This window comes from Podarcis raffonei, chromosome 9 (assembly GCF_027172205.1).
Source record: "Podarcis raffonei isolate rPodRaf1 chromosome 9, rPodRaf1.pri, whole genome shotgun sequence".
Lineage (NCBI taxonomy): Eukaryota > Metazoa > Chordata > Lepidosauria > Squamata > Lacertidae > Podarcis > Podarcis raffonei.
In genome coordinates, this window is record NC_070610.1 from 18,416,029 (window position 1) to 18,435,748 (window position 19,720).

Here is a 19,720-nt window from a genome sequence, read left to right on the forward strand (position 1 = left end):
GAAAGACATTGAACCTTGCACGAATAAATGCAAGTCGGTGTGGTACTGATGAAAGAGATGACATGTATGATGGAAGGCCAAGTGGTGGGGTTATTCCGTGATACCTGGGGGAGCAGACACCCCCACCCCTGGCGAGGTTGTGTTGATTTTCAATGTCTGCTAGTCTTTGTTCAATAAGGCTTTTGGCTGAGCGTAAGTTCATCTTTAAGGAGTCCGCTGGGGAAATTCCGATGCTCAGAAGTTTGGCATGGATTTTTCCTACCCACGGATTGACAAAGACGTCCCACCAGAGGCACTGAAAAAGATAATGGTCGGGAAGCCTATGCCAGCTGGACAGCCAATAGCCAAAGACTCGCTTCCAGATGACAGTCTCCAATGATGCAATCCTTAACTCCAGACGTATGGCTGCGTTGCTCACACACATGGGGAGTTTCAGAAGGCGACGGAGAAACTGATTCTGTAATGTCCCCAGCAATGTTAAATTGGACCCTGGGGCCCAGAGCGGGGCAGCATAACAGAGGGTGGAGACCACTTTTGCGTGGTATACCTTCAATGCAGAAGGGATGTGAGAGGCTCCGTCGGCCGCAAAAAATTGGAGTATAAAGTATTGTTTTCCCTTTGTTTAGTAAATACTGTATCTGTGGCTTCCAGCTTAGATTGTAGTGAAAAAAGACTCCCAGGTATTTAAATTTGAAAACCTGTTCTAATTGGACTCCATCTAACTTCCAGCTGTAAGTTTTCCGAGACCTGGTAAAGACCAGGACTTTAGATTTCCCATGATTAATTGTCAAATGGTTGAGTTTGCAATAAGCCGCAAAAATCTTTAGAGCTCTGCATAAACCGACTCTAGAGTAGGAAAGGATCGCTGCATCGTCGGCATATAGGAACAAAGGGCAGCGAAAATCAGCTAGGCGGGGAACATGAATGTTGGCTTGAGACTCATCCAAAAAGAGCTTCATATCGCTAATAAACAAGTTGAAGAGGAGTGGGGCCAAAATGCAGCCTTGGCGCACACCTCTATTTATTGGGACCTCGTTGGATAGGTTTCCCGCCGGTGTGAGTCTCACCCTAGCCGACGACCCGTGGTGTAATTGGGTTATAAGCCATAACAGCCTTCTATCTATGCCCCATCTCTCTAATTTCTTCCATAGGCAGTTTCTTGGGATACTGTCGAAGGCAGCCTTTAGGTCTATGAAAGCGACACATAGGCGCCCACGACTCGGGCAGAATATTTTCTGGCAAGATGATACATGATTACCATATGGTCAGAGGTCGAATAATTGTTCCTAAAGCCCGCTTGCTCATGGCCAATCAAATTTGAGTTGTTTGCCCAATGGGATAGCTTAGACAGCAAAAATTTTGCATAGATTTTCCCGATGATAGACAAAAGGCTGATGTTCCGATAGTTCTCCGGGTCAGCAGGTGGACCCTTTTTATGGACTGGCACGATCACGGCCTCCTTCCATGACCTAGGGATAAGCCCCATAGAATTAATTGCATCAAAGACTTTGGCCAGAATTTCAGCCCACCACCTTGGTTGCGCAACAATAGCCTCAGCAGAGACTAGATCCGGCCCGGGGGCTTTGCCCGTTTTCAGATCAAATATCAAGTCCATTATCAGGTCTGGGTCAGTGGAGGGCCACAAAGGTAGATGGTCGGCTCGGAATTCCGTGGATGAGTTGGATTCCTCTGCCAAGGAGAAATATTTACTCAAGAATTGTTCCCATGTGGGCGCAGGGATAATCGTCAGTGGGTACTTCCTTCCTCTTTTGTTTATCAGGGCCCAAAATTCCTGTGGTCTGCGGGATCTCGAGGCCGCAATCAAGGCTCGCCAACGCTTTTGATACCACTCGCGTTTGGCCAGCTTTAAAGTCTGTTTGTATGCTCTTTTGGCTTGTAAATAGGAGGATGGTAGAGCCTGGGCATTAGAGTTTTTGTATTCATTATAGATGGAACGAAGAAGGGATCTTGCTTGTTTGCAAGAGGTGTTAAACCAAGGGGCCCCAGCACTGCAATGCGCCACTTTCGCCTTTTGAGGAGGTGATGTAAAAAAAAAGTGGTAAGGTTTGTTGTAAGAAGATTAAAAAGTTTCAAAACCGAATTGGAATCTTGTGAATCAGTAGTTATTTGAGGTAAAAAGGCAGTGATTTCCCTATGGAAAAAAACCTGGTATTTTAGGGCCACAGCCTCTGACCATTTGATCACTCTTATTTTGATCGATGATGAGGTTTCCAGAAGGACTGAGTGTTTATAGTCGTTCTGGCACCGGAACAATGACAAAGTGGTCACTATTGGGAGGTGATCACTGAAATGTTGGTTTTCAACTTGGAAGGAAAGTACATTAACGGCCAAATTTGCGGAGATCAAGAAGTAATCGATAACACTGTTAGATGCTAGTCCCAGGTGAGTGAGCTCCCCCGGTATATCGGGGGGGAAGGTGCCGTTCAAAAATACTAGATTCAGGCGAATGGCCATTTGGTAAAGGGTCACTCCTGCTTTGTTTACTCTGTTGTCCTTTGAAGTTCTAATTCTGGCATGTTCCAAGTCAAAGTTGTCCAAACATGGGGGAGTCCACCATTTGGACTTGGTTAGTAGGTCCCAATTAGTGGCAATACGAGCATTAAAGTATCCCCCAATTAAGGAGTACGAGTTAGGGCATTTGGTATGACATGACAGTAGGTGATTTTCAAATGATTCCCATCTCCAATCAAGATCAGACGCTGAGCCTTCGGGGGGGAGATAAACATTAGTAATTAGTAATGAGGACTTCCCTTCTGCGATCAGTCCAGATAAAGGCGGGGAAGCCCGTACCAGAGTGAATTTGGCACGAAGTTGGAGTGAGATCCCAATCAAAAGACCCCCTTTGGGGCGTCCACCTTTCAAAGAAGGGGAGGCCGGAAGTGTTAGAAGATCAAAGCCGTCTATGGTAATCTCTTCCTCGTCCCATGTTTCTTGGAATAGAATGATATTAAATGAATTTATGTACTTCCTGAATTCGGGGTCTGATTTTTTTGGTTCTCCAACCAGCAATGTTCCAGCTAAGTATTGATAATGTCGGGTCCTTGTGCTGTCCCGGTAATTGTCACTTTGAGTTGTTTAATGGGTTCTTGGAGGTAGAACGAGGACCCATAAGGAAATCGGTAATTTTAGTTTGTACGGATAAGGTCTTCTTCTGTGTTAATTGAATCGATGATTTGGTAACATTAACAGGCAGGAAGGGCTTTGCCGGGGAGGAAGAATTAGGCAAAGTTGGTGAGGTCGGATGCTGTTCATTGAGGTGAGTGGTAACAAGTCTTTGATGGGCTATACTAGTAGATCCGTCAGAGTTGTCAGTCTTAACCAGGGTAGCGCTAAGAGGTGTTCCGGCCATCACTTGTAGTTGCTGCGCAGATGGAGAAGAATTATCACGCAGATGTATAGAAGGATGTGAACGTGAGGATGGTGCATGCATAGTCATTTCCTGGTGATCTTCAGGCAGGGTAGATTCTAGCTCAGGCATTGAGGCAAAGGAGTCATCAACTTCCATATTTTGATTGGGCATAAGGTCTGAGACGGGAGTATTGAGTTTATCGACTTCCTCCACGGTAGAATGGTGCTGTTGGTCAACAGGTGACTGCTGATTCAGATCAGTAGGGGGTAACAAGGTAGCAGGTTGAGAAATTATCAAGGCATTTGATGGAGACGCCATATGGGACGTGGAGCGCCTGCTCTCCTCTCTCATCGGTATAGAGGGGTCCCCTTGCGATAGGAGTCTTTGTTTGAGTAGATCCAATCTATCGAGAATAGCCTGGTGTTCTTCTGAAGGGAGTTTTCCATAAGAGGAGATAAGATTTCTCTCTTCAGGGATACTCCAATCTCCGCTTGCAATTGGATCATTCCTCAACGTAATTAGATGGGCACTTGGGGTCGCAGGTGGAACAGGGGGTACCCGGCTAGGTGTTTTTCCCGTTATTATAGGAACAGAAGAAGGAAACGAGCGATCATTGCCGGTTAAGATGTTGGCAAAAAGAGGTTTAACACTCGTGTCCTTAAAGACTCTTGTTGTTACAATCTCGCAAGGTGCCAGCCGATCTTTTTGTCTTGCAAGAAGATGTGGGATCCTTGCAGACTGGAAGGAGAGCATAAATTTCCTTGGCCAGGGCGTGGCATTTAGGGGTGCTACAGATATAAGATCTATCTGGAAAAAAGGAATATTTAACAAATCACGTAGGTACCCTTTAGCCATCCTCAGGTTATTCCACCTAAGACGGGGGGGCATCACGGGAAAAAATGGATAAACATATTTTATTAGGTTGAAAAATCAAGGATTGCTTATTCCTTTGGAGCAGTGGCAGCCTGCATCTTGGGCCCTTAAGGAGAGATTTCTGGTCAAGTTGTCTCTTTAAGGCACTTACAAGCTGCACAGGAGATTGATGCAAATTAGATAGCTCAGTTGAGGAAGGTAGATGAGCCCCTGTCCCCACTGTGGAAGGACGTGTGGATCCAGAACTGGCCTCCACAGTCACTTACAGACTCACTGTTAAAACCGTGTTTATGGAAGACAATCTTACTCAGCTACGAGTGATCGCCAAAGAAGAAGAAGAAGATACAAACACACACACACACGAAACAGAATATGCAAGAAGGGGAGTTGTGTGGCTTATCAGTAATGATGTCACAGGCCCTACCCAATAGCTGAATGTGATACCTATGCCACTGCCAAATGTGTGCAGGGAGGCCGTGTGAGTACAGGAACATATGAGGAAGACCTGTACATATTCAAAAGCAGAAGGAAGCAGCTACCCCACAGTGCTGTAGAAAGAAAGGAAAGAAGACCTTTGGAGAAGCCCATCACGTGGTGTGATGTGGCAAGAAGGCTCGGGAAATTACCGTATTTTTTGCTCCATAACACTCACTTTTTTCCTCCTAGAAAGTAAGGGGAAATGTCTGTGCGTGTTATGGAGCGAATGCCTACGGATGGCGGGGGGATCTGCTGCAGTCGTGAGCAGAGGATCCATGGTTCCCCTTCCTTCCCTCCTCCGTGGCTCGCTTTGCTCGCTTTGAAACAGCAAAGCGGGAGAAGAGCCGCTGAGTGGGGAGAAGAGAGGGACAGAGAGCCTGGTTACAAAGCACGGATCCACATGGATCCTCAGGATTTTTGCACTGGGTCACCCCAAATTCACCATCAGATCACATAGCATGTCCATGGCTACAGCTTGCACCAAAAAAATCACGCACCCACTGTTGCCTGGGGCCGCAGTGGTGCAAAAACATGGTTACAAAGCATGGATCCACATGGATCCTCAGGATTTTTGCATTGGGCTACCCCAAACTCACCGTCAGATCACATGTCTGTGGCCACAGCATGAACCACAAAAATCATACATCCACAGTTTCGTTCAGAATATTTTTTTTCTTGTTTTCCTCCTCTAAAAACTATGTGCGTGTTATGGTCGGGTGCGTGTTATAGAGCGAAAAATACGGTATCTGGAGCAGTTGAGGAAGAAAGCAAGGCAAATGACTAGAAGCACAGGCTAGGTGGCATGTTCAGAAAAAATACGGAAGCAAAAAGTTGGGCAGCAGAGAAAAGAACAGAAGCTGAAAAAGTATTGGGGAGGCAAGAGAAGTAGTGTTACCCCAGAGGGGAGGTCATTTATGTCTTTCCATGGCATGCCAATTTTTTACAGCAAGGAATAGGTTTCTCTTATTTGAAATGTTCAACTTACAGTGGTACCTCGGGTTAAGTACTTAATTTGTTCCGGAGGTCCATTCTTAACCTGAAACTGTTCTTAACCTGAAGAACCACTTTAGCTAACGGGGGCCTCCTGCTGCTGCCGCACCACCAGAGCACAATTTCTGTTCTCATCCTGAAGCAAAGTTCTTAACCTGAAGCACTATTTCTGGGTTAGCGGAGTCTGTAACCTGAAGCGTATGTAACCTGAAGCGTATGTAACCCGAGGTACCACTGTACACAGTTCTACATACACACAGACATAATTTTATTTGTATGCTGCCTTTCCACAGTTCAAACTGTGCTCAAGACGGCTTACAACATGGAAACAATACATAAAAACAATACAACAAAAGTCATAAACACTAAATAAAACATTAAAAAAAATACAAAAGCAAACTGAATAATTTCTATGCGATCGCAACAAAATCTAAAATAAATATACAAAAAAACCAAACAGCAGCAAGGTCTGCGACTTTTGTAGAGACAGGACACACACGGAAAGCGTAACACAGCAGCCGTGGCCTATGGGGAGCGAGGCGTGGGGGCAGCGAAAGCAGCCTCGGCAACCTTGCAGAGCCTCTGCACCTGTGAGGATGGGAATGAGGCAGGGCAAAGTCATGGGAGCTCTAGAATCATAGAATCATAGAGTTGGAAGAGACCACAAGGGCCATCGAGTCCAGCCCCCTGCCAAGCAGGAAACACCATCAGAGCACTCCTGACTTATGGTTGTCAAGCCTCTGCTTAAAGACCTCCAAAGAAGGAGACTCCACCACACTCCTTGGCAGCAAATTCCACTGTTGAACAGCTCTTACTGTCAGGAAGTTCTTCCTAATGTTTAGGTGGAATCTTCTTTCTTGTAGTTTGGATCCATTGCTCCGTGTCCGCTTCTCTGGAGCAGCAGAAAACAACCTTTCTCCCTCCTCTATGTGACATCCTTTTATATATTTGAACATGGCTATCATCTCACCCCTTAACCTCCTCTTCTCCAGGCTAAACATGCCCAGCTCCCTTAGCCGTTCCTCATAAGGCATTGTTTCCAGGCCTTTGACCATTTTGGTTGCCCTCCTCTGGACACGTTCCAGTTTGTCAGTGTCCTTCTTGAACTGTGGTGCCCAGAACTGGACACAGTACTCCAGGTGAGGTCTGACCAGAGCAGAATACAGTGGCACTATTACTTCCCTTGATCTAGATGCTATACTCCTATTGATGCAGCCCAGAATTGCATTGGCTTTTTTAGCTGCCGCGTCACACTGTAGGAAGTGTGACTCTAGGAAGTGGATGAGCACCTGCAGGACTGCCACGCCAACTTCACAGTACAGTAATATGTGGTCCAAACGTCTTCCGCGCTTGCAATGGCAGGGTGCCCTTCCCTTAAACCTTCCAGACTGAACTACGCGGTGGTAAAAATCAACTGGGTCATCCGCTCTGCGATTATACGTCTTGGCGGCCGAGTGGTTCACCATGTGGACATCAAACCCAGCAGGGTAGAATTATTCAGACCTGACGGGGTGGACCTGACCACCTTAGGGAATGAACTCTGGTTGGACGGTATCAGGAGTTGCCTGCAGGATTGGTTGTCAGGATGCTGAGGGTTTTTTTTTCAGCTGTAGGTTGTCTTGGTGGCGAGACCACAATATCATGGTCTCGGGTAGTGGTTTTAGGCCTTGGGCGGAATCTTTTCATCTATCATTCCTAAAGGGGGGCATGCAGTGGTCTCACACACACACACCGCGGTGGCATTTCAGGGTTTCTGTTTAAAGGGTTTTGTGTGAAGGGAGTCACTGGCCGTAAGGTGATAGGTTGTCAATAAACCAGTTCTGCGGGGGGCGGGGTGTCTTGCTGTGTAAATACCGTATTTTTTGCTGTATAAGACTCACTTTTTCCCTCCTTAAAAGTAAGGGGAAATGTGTGTGCGTCTTATGGAGCGAATGCAGGCTGCGCAGCTATCCCAGAAGCCAGAACAGCAAGAGGAATCGCTGCTTTCGCTGCGCGGCGATCCCTCTTATTGTTCTGGCTTCTGAGATTCAGAATATATTTTTCTTGTTTTCCTCCTCCAAAAACTAGGTGCTTCTTATGGTCTGGTGCGTCTTATAGAGCAAAACATGTGCTTTGCGGTGCCCCCTCTGATCCGATTAACCCTGCTGTGCCTCAGTCCCGCGGGCTGGGGATCTGAGAGGGATACACGCCCAATGCCTAAGCCAAGGTTTCCTACATTTGAAACTGATAATAAAGTTGTGGCCATTTTAAATCCCAATACACGTCATGTGTGTTTCGTTGCTCTCGGGCTGTCGCTCGGGGGCACAGGGGTCTCCATCTGGGCACGCAAAATAAACTAGGGAAAGGGAGGTTCAAATTTAAAAAGTCAGAAAAACACTGTTAAATGAGCACAAATACCCTTGTGTGACCTTGTGCACAATAAACCAAAACTAGCATCACGCTTAATAACGAAGCCAAACGTTATTTATAATTTAGCTATTGGGTATGTAGCTGCTGCAAGTCTACATTTTTACTACACTTTTGCTACTTACCTCGGGTTGACTGGAAACGTTCAGAATCAGGGCCCACAACTCGGCTCGTAGCAAATTTGGACATCCCTGCCGGACATATTGTTGAGCTGCTGCACTATCCTGCTCCATTAAAACTACAAGAAATGCAGGTGTTAATAATACACACAAAAGACATACAAACACATTTCAGTTTTATATTTTATTAGCATTTCACTTAAGTGTTCCTCCAAGACAATTTAAGATGGCGGGGGGGGGGAAACCTATCATTTTTTGGGCTATTCCACAAATATGAATATGAAGCCTGTGCAGAATTGGAGGCTGAATCACACAAAGCAAGTTTTCAAAATTAAGGGGATTTTAAAGCTAAGAATACCATATTTGGTTAGAAGTCACATTTACAGCATGGTTCTATACACATCTACTCAGAAGTAAATCACACTGCGTTTTGGGAGGCTTACTATGGTTAATATGTAGGACTGTACTCTCAGTTAAGGTAACGATAATAAATGTCTTGAATCACCAAGCTGATTGCCATGGATTAGTAATACTAGTTTCAGATATTATTTAGTATTTCTAAAAATAAATTCTGTGTGTTCTCTTCACTTCTGGCACGTTCACACTATTTTTCAAACCTTTTCCAACAGTGGCACTACAGCTATAGAACCTGTTGCCAACTGTGGTACATAGTGCCTCATTACTGCTCGCCTTTAGAAAATGCTTAAAAAACCTATTTGGGGGCTGTAGAACTGAATTTGATTTAGTTTTATTTATCTATTGGAGTTTGCTATCTTACTGGGCTGAATGCTTTTTAGTATTACGGCTGGTTCTATTATTGTTTATTTTAGTGCTATGTTTTACTGTTTTGAGGTTTTTGTTACTTCCACCCTGAAAAAGGTAAAGGTAAAGGTACCCCAATCGTTAGGTCCAGTCGCGGATGACTCTGGAGTTGCGTGCTCATCTCGCTCTATAAGCCGAGGAAGCCGGCATTTGTCCGCAGACAGCTTCTGGCTCATGTGGCCAGCATGACTAAGCTGCTTCTGGTGAACCAGAGCAGCACACGGAAACACCGTTTACCTTCCCACCAGAGTGGTACTTATTTATCTACTTGCACTTGACATGCTTTCAAACTGCTAGGTGGGCAGGAGCTGGGACCGAGCAACGGGAGCTCACCCCATCACAGGGATTCGAACCGCCGACCTTCTGATCGGCAAGGCTCTGTCTAAACCACAGAGCCACCCACATCCCTCCACCCTGAAAAGAGACCTATAAATTTTTCAAATTAAATAATACTCTTATCCATTTGTTTTGTACAAATATTCCATTGTGTGAATGGCAGGTATTTCTGCAGCTCACCAATTCTCTACCATCTGCAAGTCCCTGAACCCTCTGAAAAGTCACTTTCAAGAATCTCCAAATCTTCCATATCCATACTATATGAGGTGTGTTAGGCTGCAGGTGGTATGTGTGAAAAACTGTCGAGGCAACTGATTGTGCAATTTAGGATTCAAGCAACTGATTTCTGCAACTGATTGTGCAATTTAGGATTCAAGCAATAAGATTTCTGAAATACTTATTGGGTCTGGTTGGCTAATTAAAGGGAGCCTTTTCAGTTTGGAATCGCTTTTGTCCTTTATGTTAGGCCAAAGGAGTTTTAAATAGAGGTGTGGAGTTTTATTAATGCCACCTTTCAACAGCATGTGCCATATACACCAAAACAGATGTGCATGGAGTCATCACATGTATGCCCAGTTTGCATATTATTTCCTAAACTGAGGGGCTCAGCTCACTTATAAGTGGCTGAAATGAATAGCAGATGTGATTGCCTGTATTCAAGAAATATATATTAGCATGAACACAGTACCAGCTTTTTTTGTTGTGTTCTTTTCACACCTCAAAACATCCCTAGAATCAAGTATGAAGAGTATTTGTTCTCTAATGAAGCACCTTAACAATTATGGGGATGGATAATTGTTCATAAGTCTTCCTCACATTTTACAAAGGAGATTGTAAAGTATTTAGGAAGAACAAATTTGATAATTAAGTATCAGCAGATAGTTCACAGTGAAGAAAACGGAAAAGAACTGCCTTTCTGATCTTTACCCGGATGAAGTTGAGAAATATTTAACAAAGAGAGAAGGTGAGTGAGCTCTTATCTTGAGAGACGAAGAATCCATAGTTTAAGCTTGGTATACAGTATGTCAGAGAATGGACATTTATACAAAGGGAAAAGCAGTTGAGAGTGATCAGTTAACAAGGGAAACTATTAATTTATACCCAGAACAACAAGAGCAGACTGTGGGTTCTGGTGCAGAGCAAACTGCTGTCACTTAAGGTCAAAAAGGTGGCAGAACAGCTTTAAAATTTATTTCTAGAGGGAAGTCAAAAGGAACTGGTGGCCATCCAATTCAAAGTGCTCAAAGTCTGCTAAATGGGAATACAGAAGCACTTGACAACAAGCTTACAGCAGGACATGACAGGCAATTAAAGAAACCAAGGACATAAAGGAAATTGAACATGCTAAAGGACTTTGGGGGAAGTGCTGAAATTCAGTGGCGGAGAATGTCCTGTCTGAAAACTTAGATAGCAACTGCAAGTTATGGCAAACAATACTGAGCTACAAAGACCAAAAATTCAACTCAATGTAAGTCAGCTTGCTACAAGAGGAATGCAACATACTGATGCATATATGATTTAGTTTGGTTTTGCAGATCTCTACTCCTGAAGGTACCTTTGAGCCACTTAACTTGTTTCTTCCTAACATTTGGATTGCAAAAGAGAAACCGAGTATTGACCCACAAAGTAAAGGTTTGAAAGAGACAATGCTACACCTGGCAGTAGATAGGGATAGCACTGGTGAAAATGCTAACACGGGTATGTTTATGCTTTTCTGCTTCTTGGCAAGGTATACACAAACCAGAAATAATTTCCTGGGGCTGTCGGCCAAGATAATACATGGCACTTCCTGGCTAAGCAAGTGGCACGAATATTAAGGCTACCCAATTAGCAGCAAGTCAAAGATAACTCAGTTAGTAACAGATGCCTGCTTAAAGGCTATCTGGGTCCATGGAAGAGCTTCTGTTCAGTATGAACTTTGATGCCAGCCCCCAGTAATTAGGACATTGCTGGAAAAACAAAACAGAAGGCCTGCTTGAGAAGTTTAAAAGTGAAGATTAACACCTTTGATGACTGGTTTAGTCAAGCTTGCAGTGCATGAGTCACACAGTGAGATTATGACTCAACACAAATCACACTTCCTATTTTTCTGCTGTCCACCTACCAGGTACCTCCTGCATCCACACATTTCATTCCATTCCCCTTCCCTTTTTTGCATTTAATATTCAGTGAAAAGTGATTATCCAATATTTGTAAAAAAAGGTAAAGGGACCCCTGACCATTAGGTCCAGTCGTGGCCGACTCTGGGGTTGCGGCACTCATCTCACTTTATTGGCCGAGGGAGCCGGCGTACAGCTTCCGGGTCATGTGGCCAGCATGACTAAGCCGCTTCTGGCAAACCAGAGCAGTGCACAGAAACACCGTTTACCTTCCCGCCGGAGTGGTACCTATTTATCTACTTGCACTTTGACGTGCTTTCGAACTGCTAGGCTGGCAGGAGCAGGGACCGAACAACGGGAGATCACTCCGTTGCGGGGATTCGAACCGCCGACCTTCTGAGCGGCAAGCCCTAGGCTCTGTGGTTTAACCAACAGCGCCACCCGCCAATATTTGTATCATGTCCAAATTCAGTTTTTTGAGGAATTGAAACAAACTATTTTTTTAAAAAATGGCTTTGTACAGATCTGAAATGATGCTATTAAATCAAGGTCACGGATGTCTAGGTCACTTTCATTATCATCATCTACTATTATTTATACCCAACCCAGCTGGCCGGTTTTCGCCAGCCACTCTGGGCGGCTCCCAAGATAATATTAATAATATTCTATTAATTTAAGTGGTTGCCTGATCAGAAGCATGTCATTTTGGGTTTTCTCCCCTCCCACCCCAAATTATCATAGTTGTCATGCTGTCTTTTAATATAATTTAGAAGAGGAGAATGTGACATGGGCATGGCCTAATTCCTTTCACAGTCACTCTTGTGAAAGGAAAGGCAGAGAAAAAATAATTTGTTCCATGTGAGTTTGATTTCTTTTAATTAAGGCGTAGGGTTGATTTCCTTTCAACTGGTAGAATAATGACCTTATTTGAAAGGGCATAACCATCCTGCAAGCTGACTTAGTGCTAAATGTTTCATTAGGTTTTGCACTACCAACTAACCACCTGGAAGAATTAAAGTTATATTCTTATCTGATGCAGGGACATAAACTCCATTAACACTAATGAGAGTTCTTTGTGCACAGAAGCAACTCTGGTGATTTTAAAATAGAATTCAAACCAGGAATTCAGCAATTTAGAATAAAGCTGTCATAAACACACACACACACACACACACGCGCACACACACTTCGTTTTTAATCTGCCAGCTGTGACACTCTTTATCTAGAACCCATAAATCTCTAGCAGTTCCATCACGTTAAAAAGGTACAAGTTACATTTTATTTTACATCATTTACAGTGCAATTCTATGGATGTTTACTCTGAAGGAAATCCCAATGCATCCAGTGGTACTTAATTTCTAGTATTTAGAATTGTAGCCTTATTACGCTTCATACCAGACAAAACAAAGAAAACCCACAGAAACACCTAAAACACTTGCAATTTGTTTACAGTCAGTATCCAATTCTTACCTTTCTGACCAATACGTACATGTTCATTTTCAAAGAGTTCTAAAACAGTAAAGCAAGAAAAGAGTGCAAAGAGTTCAAAATTATTTAAACTTTACAGAAGGACGTTTGATTTAACTATCAAAACATCTTATCTGAAAGCACGGCACCATACGTGCACCAGAATTCCAAGGAACATGCATTCATAATCCACATGTGCAACATTTCTCTCCGAAAAATGGCACCCGTTTGCCTCCAAACTACTTTTTAAACCCTTACCCTTTTCGTTCAAAATGTAATTTGAAGCAAGAGTTTGGTTTTTTTTAAAGGAAAACAATGCTGGTTCTCTCTCTCTCTACTCTAAAAGGATTAGAGGGCAGTTTGAGGATACGGTGATCAGAGCGCTATACTCCTTTTGTAAGCCACCTTAGGGGGGGAAATTAAGGTCCAAATTTTTTTTGTCTAAAATAAACAATGTTCTTCAAATGTGCTATTTCTCATTCATGAGACAGATGCTTCAACTATAGTTATAGAACATCAGCAATGTTATTAATTTCCACCCATTTAAATTTTGATGGCTATCTGCTCATTCCCATCATGAGACAGGTATTATTTCCAAGTGGTGAATGCATTACCAGCAAGGAGAGCTTCCTGTAATTTAGAAATGGAGCTGAAGAGGGCATATGCTAATCTAGTTAGATAATAAATAGAACACAAAAAGATGCCTTGAGGCTCTAACTACTTTGCTGTAGCACAAGTTTTGTCCTTCATCAGTTGAATAAAGATAAATCAAGATAATGTTAGGTATACAGAGTATTCTATACACAGTATGAATGCTGCTGGAGATAAAAGCCCCAGCCGCAATAACATTGTTCATCTCTAAAGCATCGCAACACTTTTCCTCTTGCTATTCTGGATTAATCTGTAGTTCTAAACTACTAGAGCCATTCTGCCTGACAGCTGGTTTTCAATATGCAGGGATTTTGTTTGAAGAAATTGCTAGTCATGCGATCCCACACCTGCACTCTGAAGTGCAGACCAAAGCTTTGTTGTTGTTGTTTAGTCGTTTAGTCGTGTCCGACTCTTCGTGACCCCATGGACCAGAGCACGCCAGGCACTCCTGTCTTCCACTGCCTCCCGCAGTTTGGTCAAACTCATGCTGGTAGCTTCGAGAACACTGTCCAACCATCTCGTCCTTTGCCATCCCCTTCTCCTTGTGCCCTCCATCTTTCCCAACATCAGGGTCTTTTCCTTTTTTTTTTTTAAATAATTTTTATTAACAGGCCAATCACATCACATTATTCAAATCACATTGGTTCCGAATTACACAGCTAAATTTTAAAATTTTTTGAGGGTACCCATACATCAAGCTCCGCACGAGTCCAAAATTCCGGATAAGTCCAGACATCACTCATTTTACTGCATTAATTAATCAGTTCTATCCAGTTCGATCCGGATAGTCCTTTATTACTTTCTTTCTCATCTTGTTGTAGTCATATATTCCTTTCTTTACGATCTCTGATGATTCTCACAAGCAGACTGAAAGCTGGCGTCTCTGTGTGGGTTTTGTACTCTTCAAAAGCTATATCACTCCGGGACAACCTCTGTTCAACGCTTCCATAAACAAAGTTAATCTTCGGTCTGTCCTTTATTTTTCCAGGCTAGCCAAATAAATCAAATAGACCAGGGGGCTCTGTCAGGTCAAACTTTCAATTCCAACACTCCTTCTCTTTCCAACAATCCTGATTCTCCTCCCCCGTCCTTCTTTCTCCGGCAAGCCTGTCTTGACGACACGCCATTTTTAAACTGTGTCATAAAAATTTTCCACTTTCTCACCGTTCATCAATCTTCTCTCCTGTTGTAATCCATCCCCACACAGTTCTTAAAATCCTGCTTATGATTCTTAAAAACGCGACGATCTTATTTCTTTCTGGGGTGGAGGGTTATTATTATCATCACATCGTACAAAAGAAAAAAAGGGTTTTTCCTCCACCCCCCCTTCGTTCCAAACATACAGTCTCCTGGTGGTGACTCATCAAAAGATTTACTTATCCATCCGTCGCTCCCGGTCACAGAGATCCATTACTCAGCAGCCTTATCTGTCGAGCTTTACTTGATATATGTGCTTCAGCTTCATTTCCAATCGTGTGTTTCCAATTATAATTCCGAGCTGAAGCAACCAGCACGCGCTGATTGGAATCGGCGTCAGGAAGAGCTGACTTCACCGAGGGCTCATGCCAAGTGTTCGGCACCCCCATCTCTCGGATCAGGGGGTGCATTATGAACACCGCTGGCAGGACAGATTCCTCCTACATCCTAGGGGGAAGGGAAGGCTGCCTACTTCCCATAGCAGCCCCTTAATTACCTCGTATGGGTCAGAGAGATGTTATTGTCGGCCATCTTCCAAGGCGCCACCTGGTGGCCCCCAACATCAGGGTCTTTTCCAGGGAGTCTTCTCTTCTCATGAGGTGGCCAAAGTATTGGAGCCTCAGCTTCACAATCTGTCCTTCCAGTGAGCACTCAGGGCTGATTTCCTTCAGAATGGAGAGGTTTGGTCTTCTTGCAGTCCATGGGACTCTCAAGAGTCTCCTCCAGCACCATAATTCAAAGTAATAATTCAAGGTAGTAAGACCAAAGCTTACTACCCTAGTAACAATTAGTCCTAACTTTTTTGGACTAAAAGATTTACATTCAGTCTAGGATCTGCTATTTTCCAAATCAGGCTTCTCACATTTGCTTTAATAAAAGTAGTGTTTTAAAATTTTGCCAAATTCCAACCAAGAGAGGGCTCCAGGAATGAAGATACTGTACTCAGTAAGTTTTGGCTTTTCCTGCTATCATTACCATACAAGTTATACTTGCCAAATCTCTTCCTACCACAGTGCAAATAAAGACACAAGAATTGTCACTGGAACAGACGTTAGCATCTATATCTCACACGAATCCTTGTAAGAACCAAGAACAATTTTACTACTTTAAACAAAGGCACTAACCTGGAGGCACATGTGCAGAATCATCAATATCCAGCTGGCCTGTGTTCAAGTCTAGCTCATTGAAATATTCTTTCTTGAGAAAAAATGTACAAAAAGCCCACAAATATTTTATCAGCAAAGGATATTTCTTTAAATTTTAATTAGTTGTCAACAAAACTCCAAATTGCTATCCATTATATGATTTATACTACAACTGTCATCTAGCCCAGTCCTCTGACTTAGGAATGAGGCAAGAATTAAAAGCAGAGAGGCTCAACTATGTGGGTATCCTGTTAAGATTTCTTATGAGCTGTACTGCAGTGGGCACAGCATGTTGTAAGCAGGACTCCCAACTTGATTTCAGCCACATCCCAAGCAATATGTCACCTAGTATTCTGTAGGGCAGTTGTTGCCAATTAGGGGTAATATCACAAATGTTATGGTTTGTTTTAGTGCTGTGCAATTTTCCAATATATTGGCCAAAATCAGTTTTGAAATCACACCGCAATAATGATTTTGACCCAGTGTCAGGCTTTGGGGAGTCAGCTCCTTCCCTTGTGGCTGTAGATAAGCAGAACAAAGGAAAAGGAGTCTTCTTACCAGTTAGAAACTTTAATAATCACAGCGAGAGAACAAAGAACACATCTTCTACTAATGGCGGTGCTCCCAATTAAAGAGCCCACCCGCTTCGGTCCCTATGAACCTATGTCACTTCTTCGTCTCGTAATCTGAGCTTATCCCCTCTGTGGTTTCTGTTCTGCCACTTTCTGAGCCCTTCTCGACTTTGGGGAGGGTGGTGGAGGAATGCTGTCTGTGAATCTATTAACCTTCTCTCTTCCAGTGTTTCTTCTCCTAGCTGTTCCCCATCCAGTATATCCCAGCTTCTGCCTTCTGAACTATGTCCCTCTGCAAACCGCTGTTCCAAATCTATATTGTCCTCCTGCTCCTGGGGAGATTCAGGATCTGGAGCAGGGGGAGGGGGAGGCTCCCACCATACCTTCTCAGTGCAGCCCTTCGCAGCACAGTCCCTGACACCCAGCAATGCGCAGCAGTATGTAGCTCCTTGCGCGAGGGGAGAGCAGGGCAGCTAATTTCAAGGCACCACTAATAATCTCCGCTGATGATGCTGCCAATCTGAGCTGCCTTCCCTCATACTAAAGGAGACCAGGGTAGCCAATTGCAAGGCACTGCCTTCCCCTCGTGCTGGTGGAGACCAGGGCAGCTGATCGTCCTCACTTCAAGGCATCGTGGCACTACCTTCCCCTGGCACTGAGGTGGATCAGCTGTTCTCAGTCAGCAGGAAAGCAGTGGCAGCCGCAGTGGACATTGCTAGCTGCTCCACTGGCTATCCCCATCCCCTCCCACTCAAACCATGCAGTGAGGTGACTCCACTTCCTCTCCTCCCCCCAACCATCCAATCTCCGTGGCTGCCCTTTCTCTTATTCCCTCGCCTGAGCTGCACGTACCCTACCCGCCTGATCTCCGTGACTGCTCCTTCCCTCATGCCCACACCTGATCTCCCATTTCAGACATCGTGATATATCGGAATATCGCGATGTTTAGATACTGATATATCATAATGCTGAAAACCATATATCGCTCAACTCAGCCCTAGTCTGTTTTTTAGCATACCAAAATCCATTGCATATTTTGGGTTACCCCACATTTTGTTCCAAAAATTGCTTTGCAGAGGTCACAACCATAAAGTTATTTTAAAAAGTAGGGGGTCCTTGGCTTGGCTTTTGAAAAATAGGGGGTCCTCAATAATTAGTTAATTGGGAACCGCTGCTGTAGGGCATTATTTAAACATATAAAGTAGTGGGGAAATTCCCACCAGGAAACTCACATTGCCCCTGGATGTAAATTGCTCACTCTGCTTCTTCCTTCAACACAAGGACTTGGGTCCTTTGCTCGGCTAGAGCTCAGTAAACTCAAATTCTTCCCCCACCTTCCAACACATTCTCCCCTCCAAAATGTTGTTCAGAGCACTAAGCAGGCAGTGGTCACAATAAAGCAAATGACAAGAACACCGACTGAAAACAATGCAACCTATCTGAAGGCCCAAACAGGAACTGTGAATGTTCAGTATCTCACAGTTAAGAAAATCTAGCTCTTTTGTTCATATATACTTATTTCTACTATTTTAGAAATGCTTTTGAATGATGAATGATATTTAAAGATAATTATTATTACCAGTTCAGGGATGTCCTTCACTTTCAGTGGCACCTGAATTAATCCCAGGTGGTTTCTAAAACTAGGCTGCTCACTGTTTTCATAATTCGGATTGCGAAGGTTCATCAATACCTTTAAGAAAAGCAATACAAGTTAGGGTTTTCTATTGGCCTGATCAAGCAGGCTGTTCTTATGTTCTCATGTTGATTCATCACAGTAAGCCACTGCCAAATATTTCTGATTGCATGCTATGGTCCTAGGAAGCTTAGTGTTCATGTATCTCTGGATTTATGCTGTGTAAAGACAAGGTTAAAGAGACAAGAAGAGTCTGCTGTAGGTTTTTCATCTGGTCTCTTTTGTTTATATGAAACACTCCAGCTTGTACATGAATAATTTCTCCGAGTTAATACAGGATTATGGACTGAATATAAATTTGTAGATGCAGGCCAAGCACTAAAAGGTTAACATTCAAAGAATGTCAAGAGATGTCAAGAAACAATAGAAAACACAAGAGACATAACAAAATACTGTTTACTCATGCAAAGTGTTTTCATAAGGTTAAACTGAGACAGATTTAATTAGCCGTAATTGCAGATAAATGCTATAGTTACATTATAATTCAAGCCACCAGCAAAATAAAAAACAACCCAAGAACATATAAAGTTCAATAGTTCAGGCTCGCAACGTAAGCCTTCTATCTACATTTGCATGAGTGCAATAGAATGTTCATTAATATATGCAAATTAAGCTATGATACGAGTCAACCAAACTAATGGCATTTGCAATGCTAAAGTGGCAAGAAATTCCTATTTACACAAGGGAATTTTTCAAATATGAGACTTTCATTTACCTTCACAAACGGCATATCCATATGCTTGCTTTCTGTTCTGTTGTTTTTATTAGGCAAGCTAATGCAGATTTACACTGCCATACGGAAATAGTTCTTGGAAAATAAGATACCATACTATTTTCAGGTTCAAAAGATCTATCAATCAATTTTGTAGCCACTGGTTCAGGTTTCTTCTGCTCATGCTTTTCATTTTGGATTTTAGTAGTTGTTTCCTTCTCTTCTCATTAAAATATGTCGCTCTCTTCCTTGCACAAGTGGATTTAGACCTCTCTCACTTCTGAAGCCACACGGTAAAACGAGCACGTATGACCTTAAATATGGGGGCAGGGCAAACACATGGGAGGGGGGTCCCCAAAGGACACTCTGTTTTGTCCTCTAGCTAGACCAAAAGATTGGGGACATGGACTGTCAAACTGCTCTGGGAGCCATGAAAGTCCCCTGGAAACTTTAAGAGCTAACCGCTAAGAAGATTCGTAATGACAGGGAAGCTTTCGTGAAAAGCATTTCCCCATCACTATTGATCTTCTCCCTGCAGTGTGTAGCTACAATGTAGAACAATGCAATATATGCAGTGCTATGGTGGGCTCCAGAAAGCTTGGCCACTGCTATGCATTAGCCAAATGTTGTTTGGGAATTTGCCTTGGCAATATGAATGGGGTTTAATGAACAGAGAAAGTGTGGACTTCCGGGTTAGCGCCAGCGCTTAATGGCGGATTTCTCCCGGAGCTCCGGGAGAGATCTGCTTCGCGGGTTCGGGTCCCGTAGCTCACGGCGGAGCGAGGACCCTC

General features: G+C 43.5%; 1 protein-coding gene across 2 annotated transcripts in view; it reads right to left on the minus strand.

Annotated features, from left to right (window-relative positions):
• TBC1D19 (TBC1 domain family member 19) overlaps window positions 1-19,720 on the minus strand; it is a 90,988-nt gene that overhangs the window by 50,118 nt on the left and 21,150 nt on the right. For both annotated transcript variants that reach the window (XM_053403663.1, XM_053403662.1), the window contains exons 8-11: window positions 18,104-18,214; window positions 15,932-16,004; window positions 12,963-13,001; window positions 8,242-8,354 (exon numbers count right to left, since the gene is read on the minus strand). In XM_053403663.1, coding sequence (XP_053259638.1) covers window positions 8,242-8,354; window positions 12,963-13,001; window positions 15,932-16,004; window positions 18,104-18,214 — 336 coding nt within the window. The remainder of the gene's footprint in view (window positions 1-8,241; window positions 8,355-12,962; window positions 13,002-15,931; window positions 16,005-18,103; window positions 18,215-19,720) is intronic.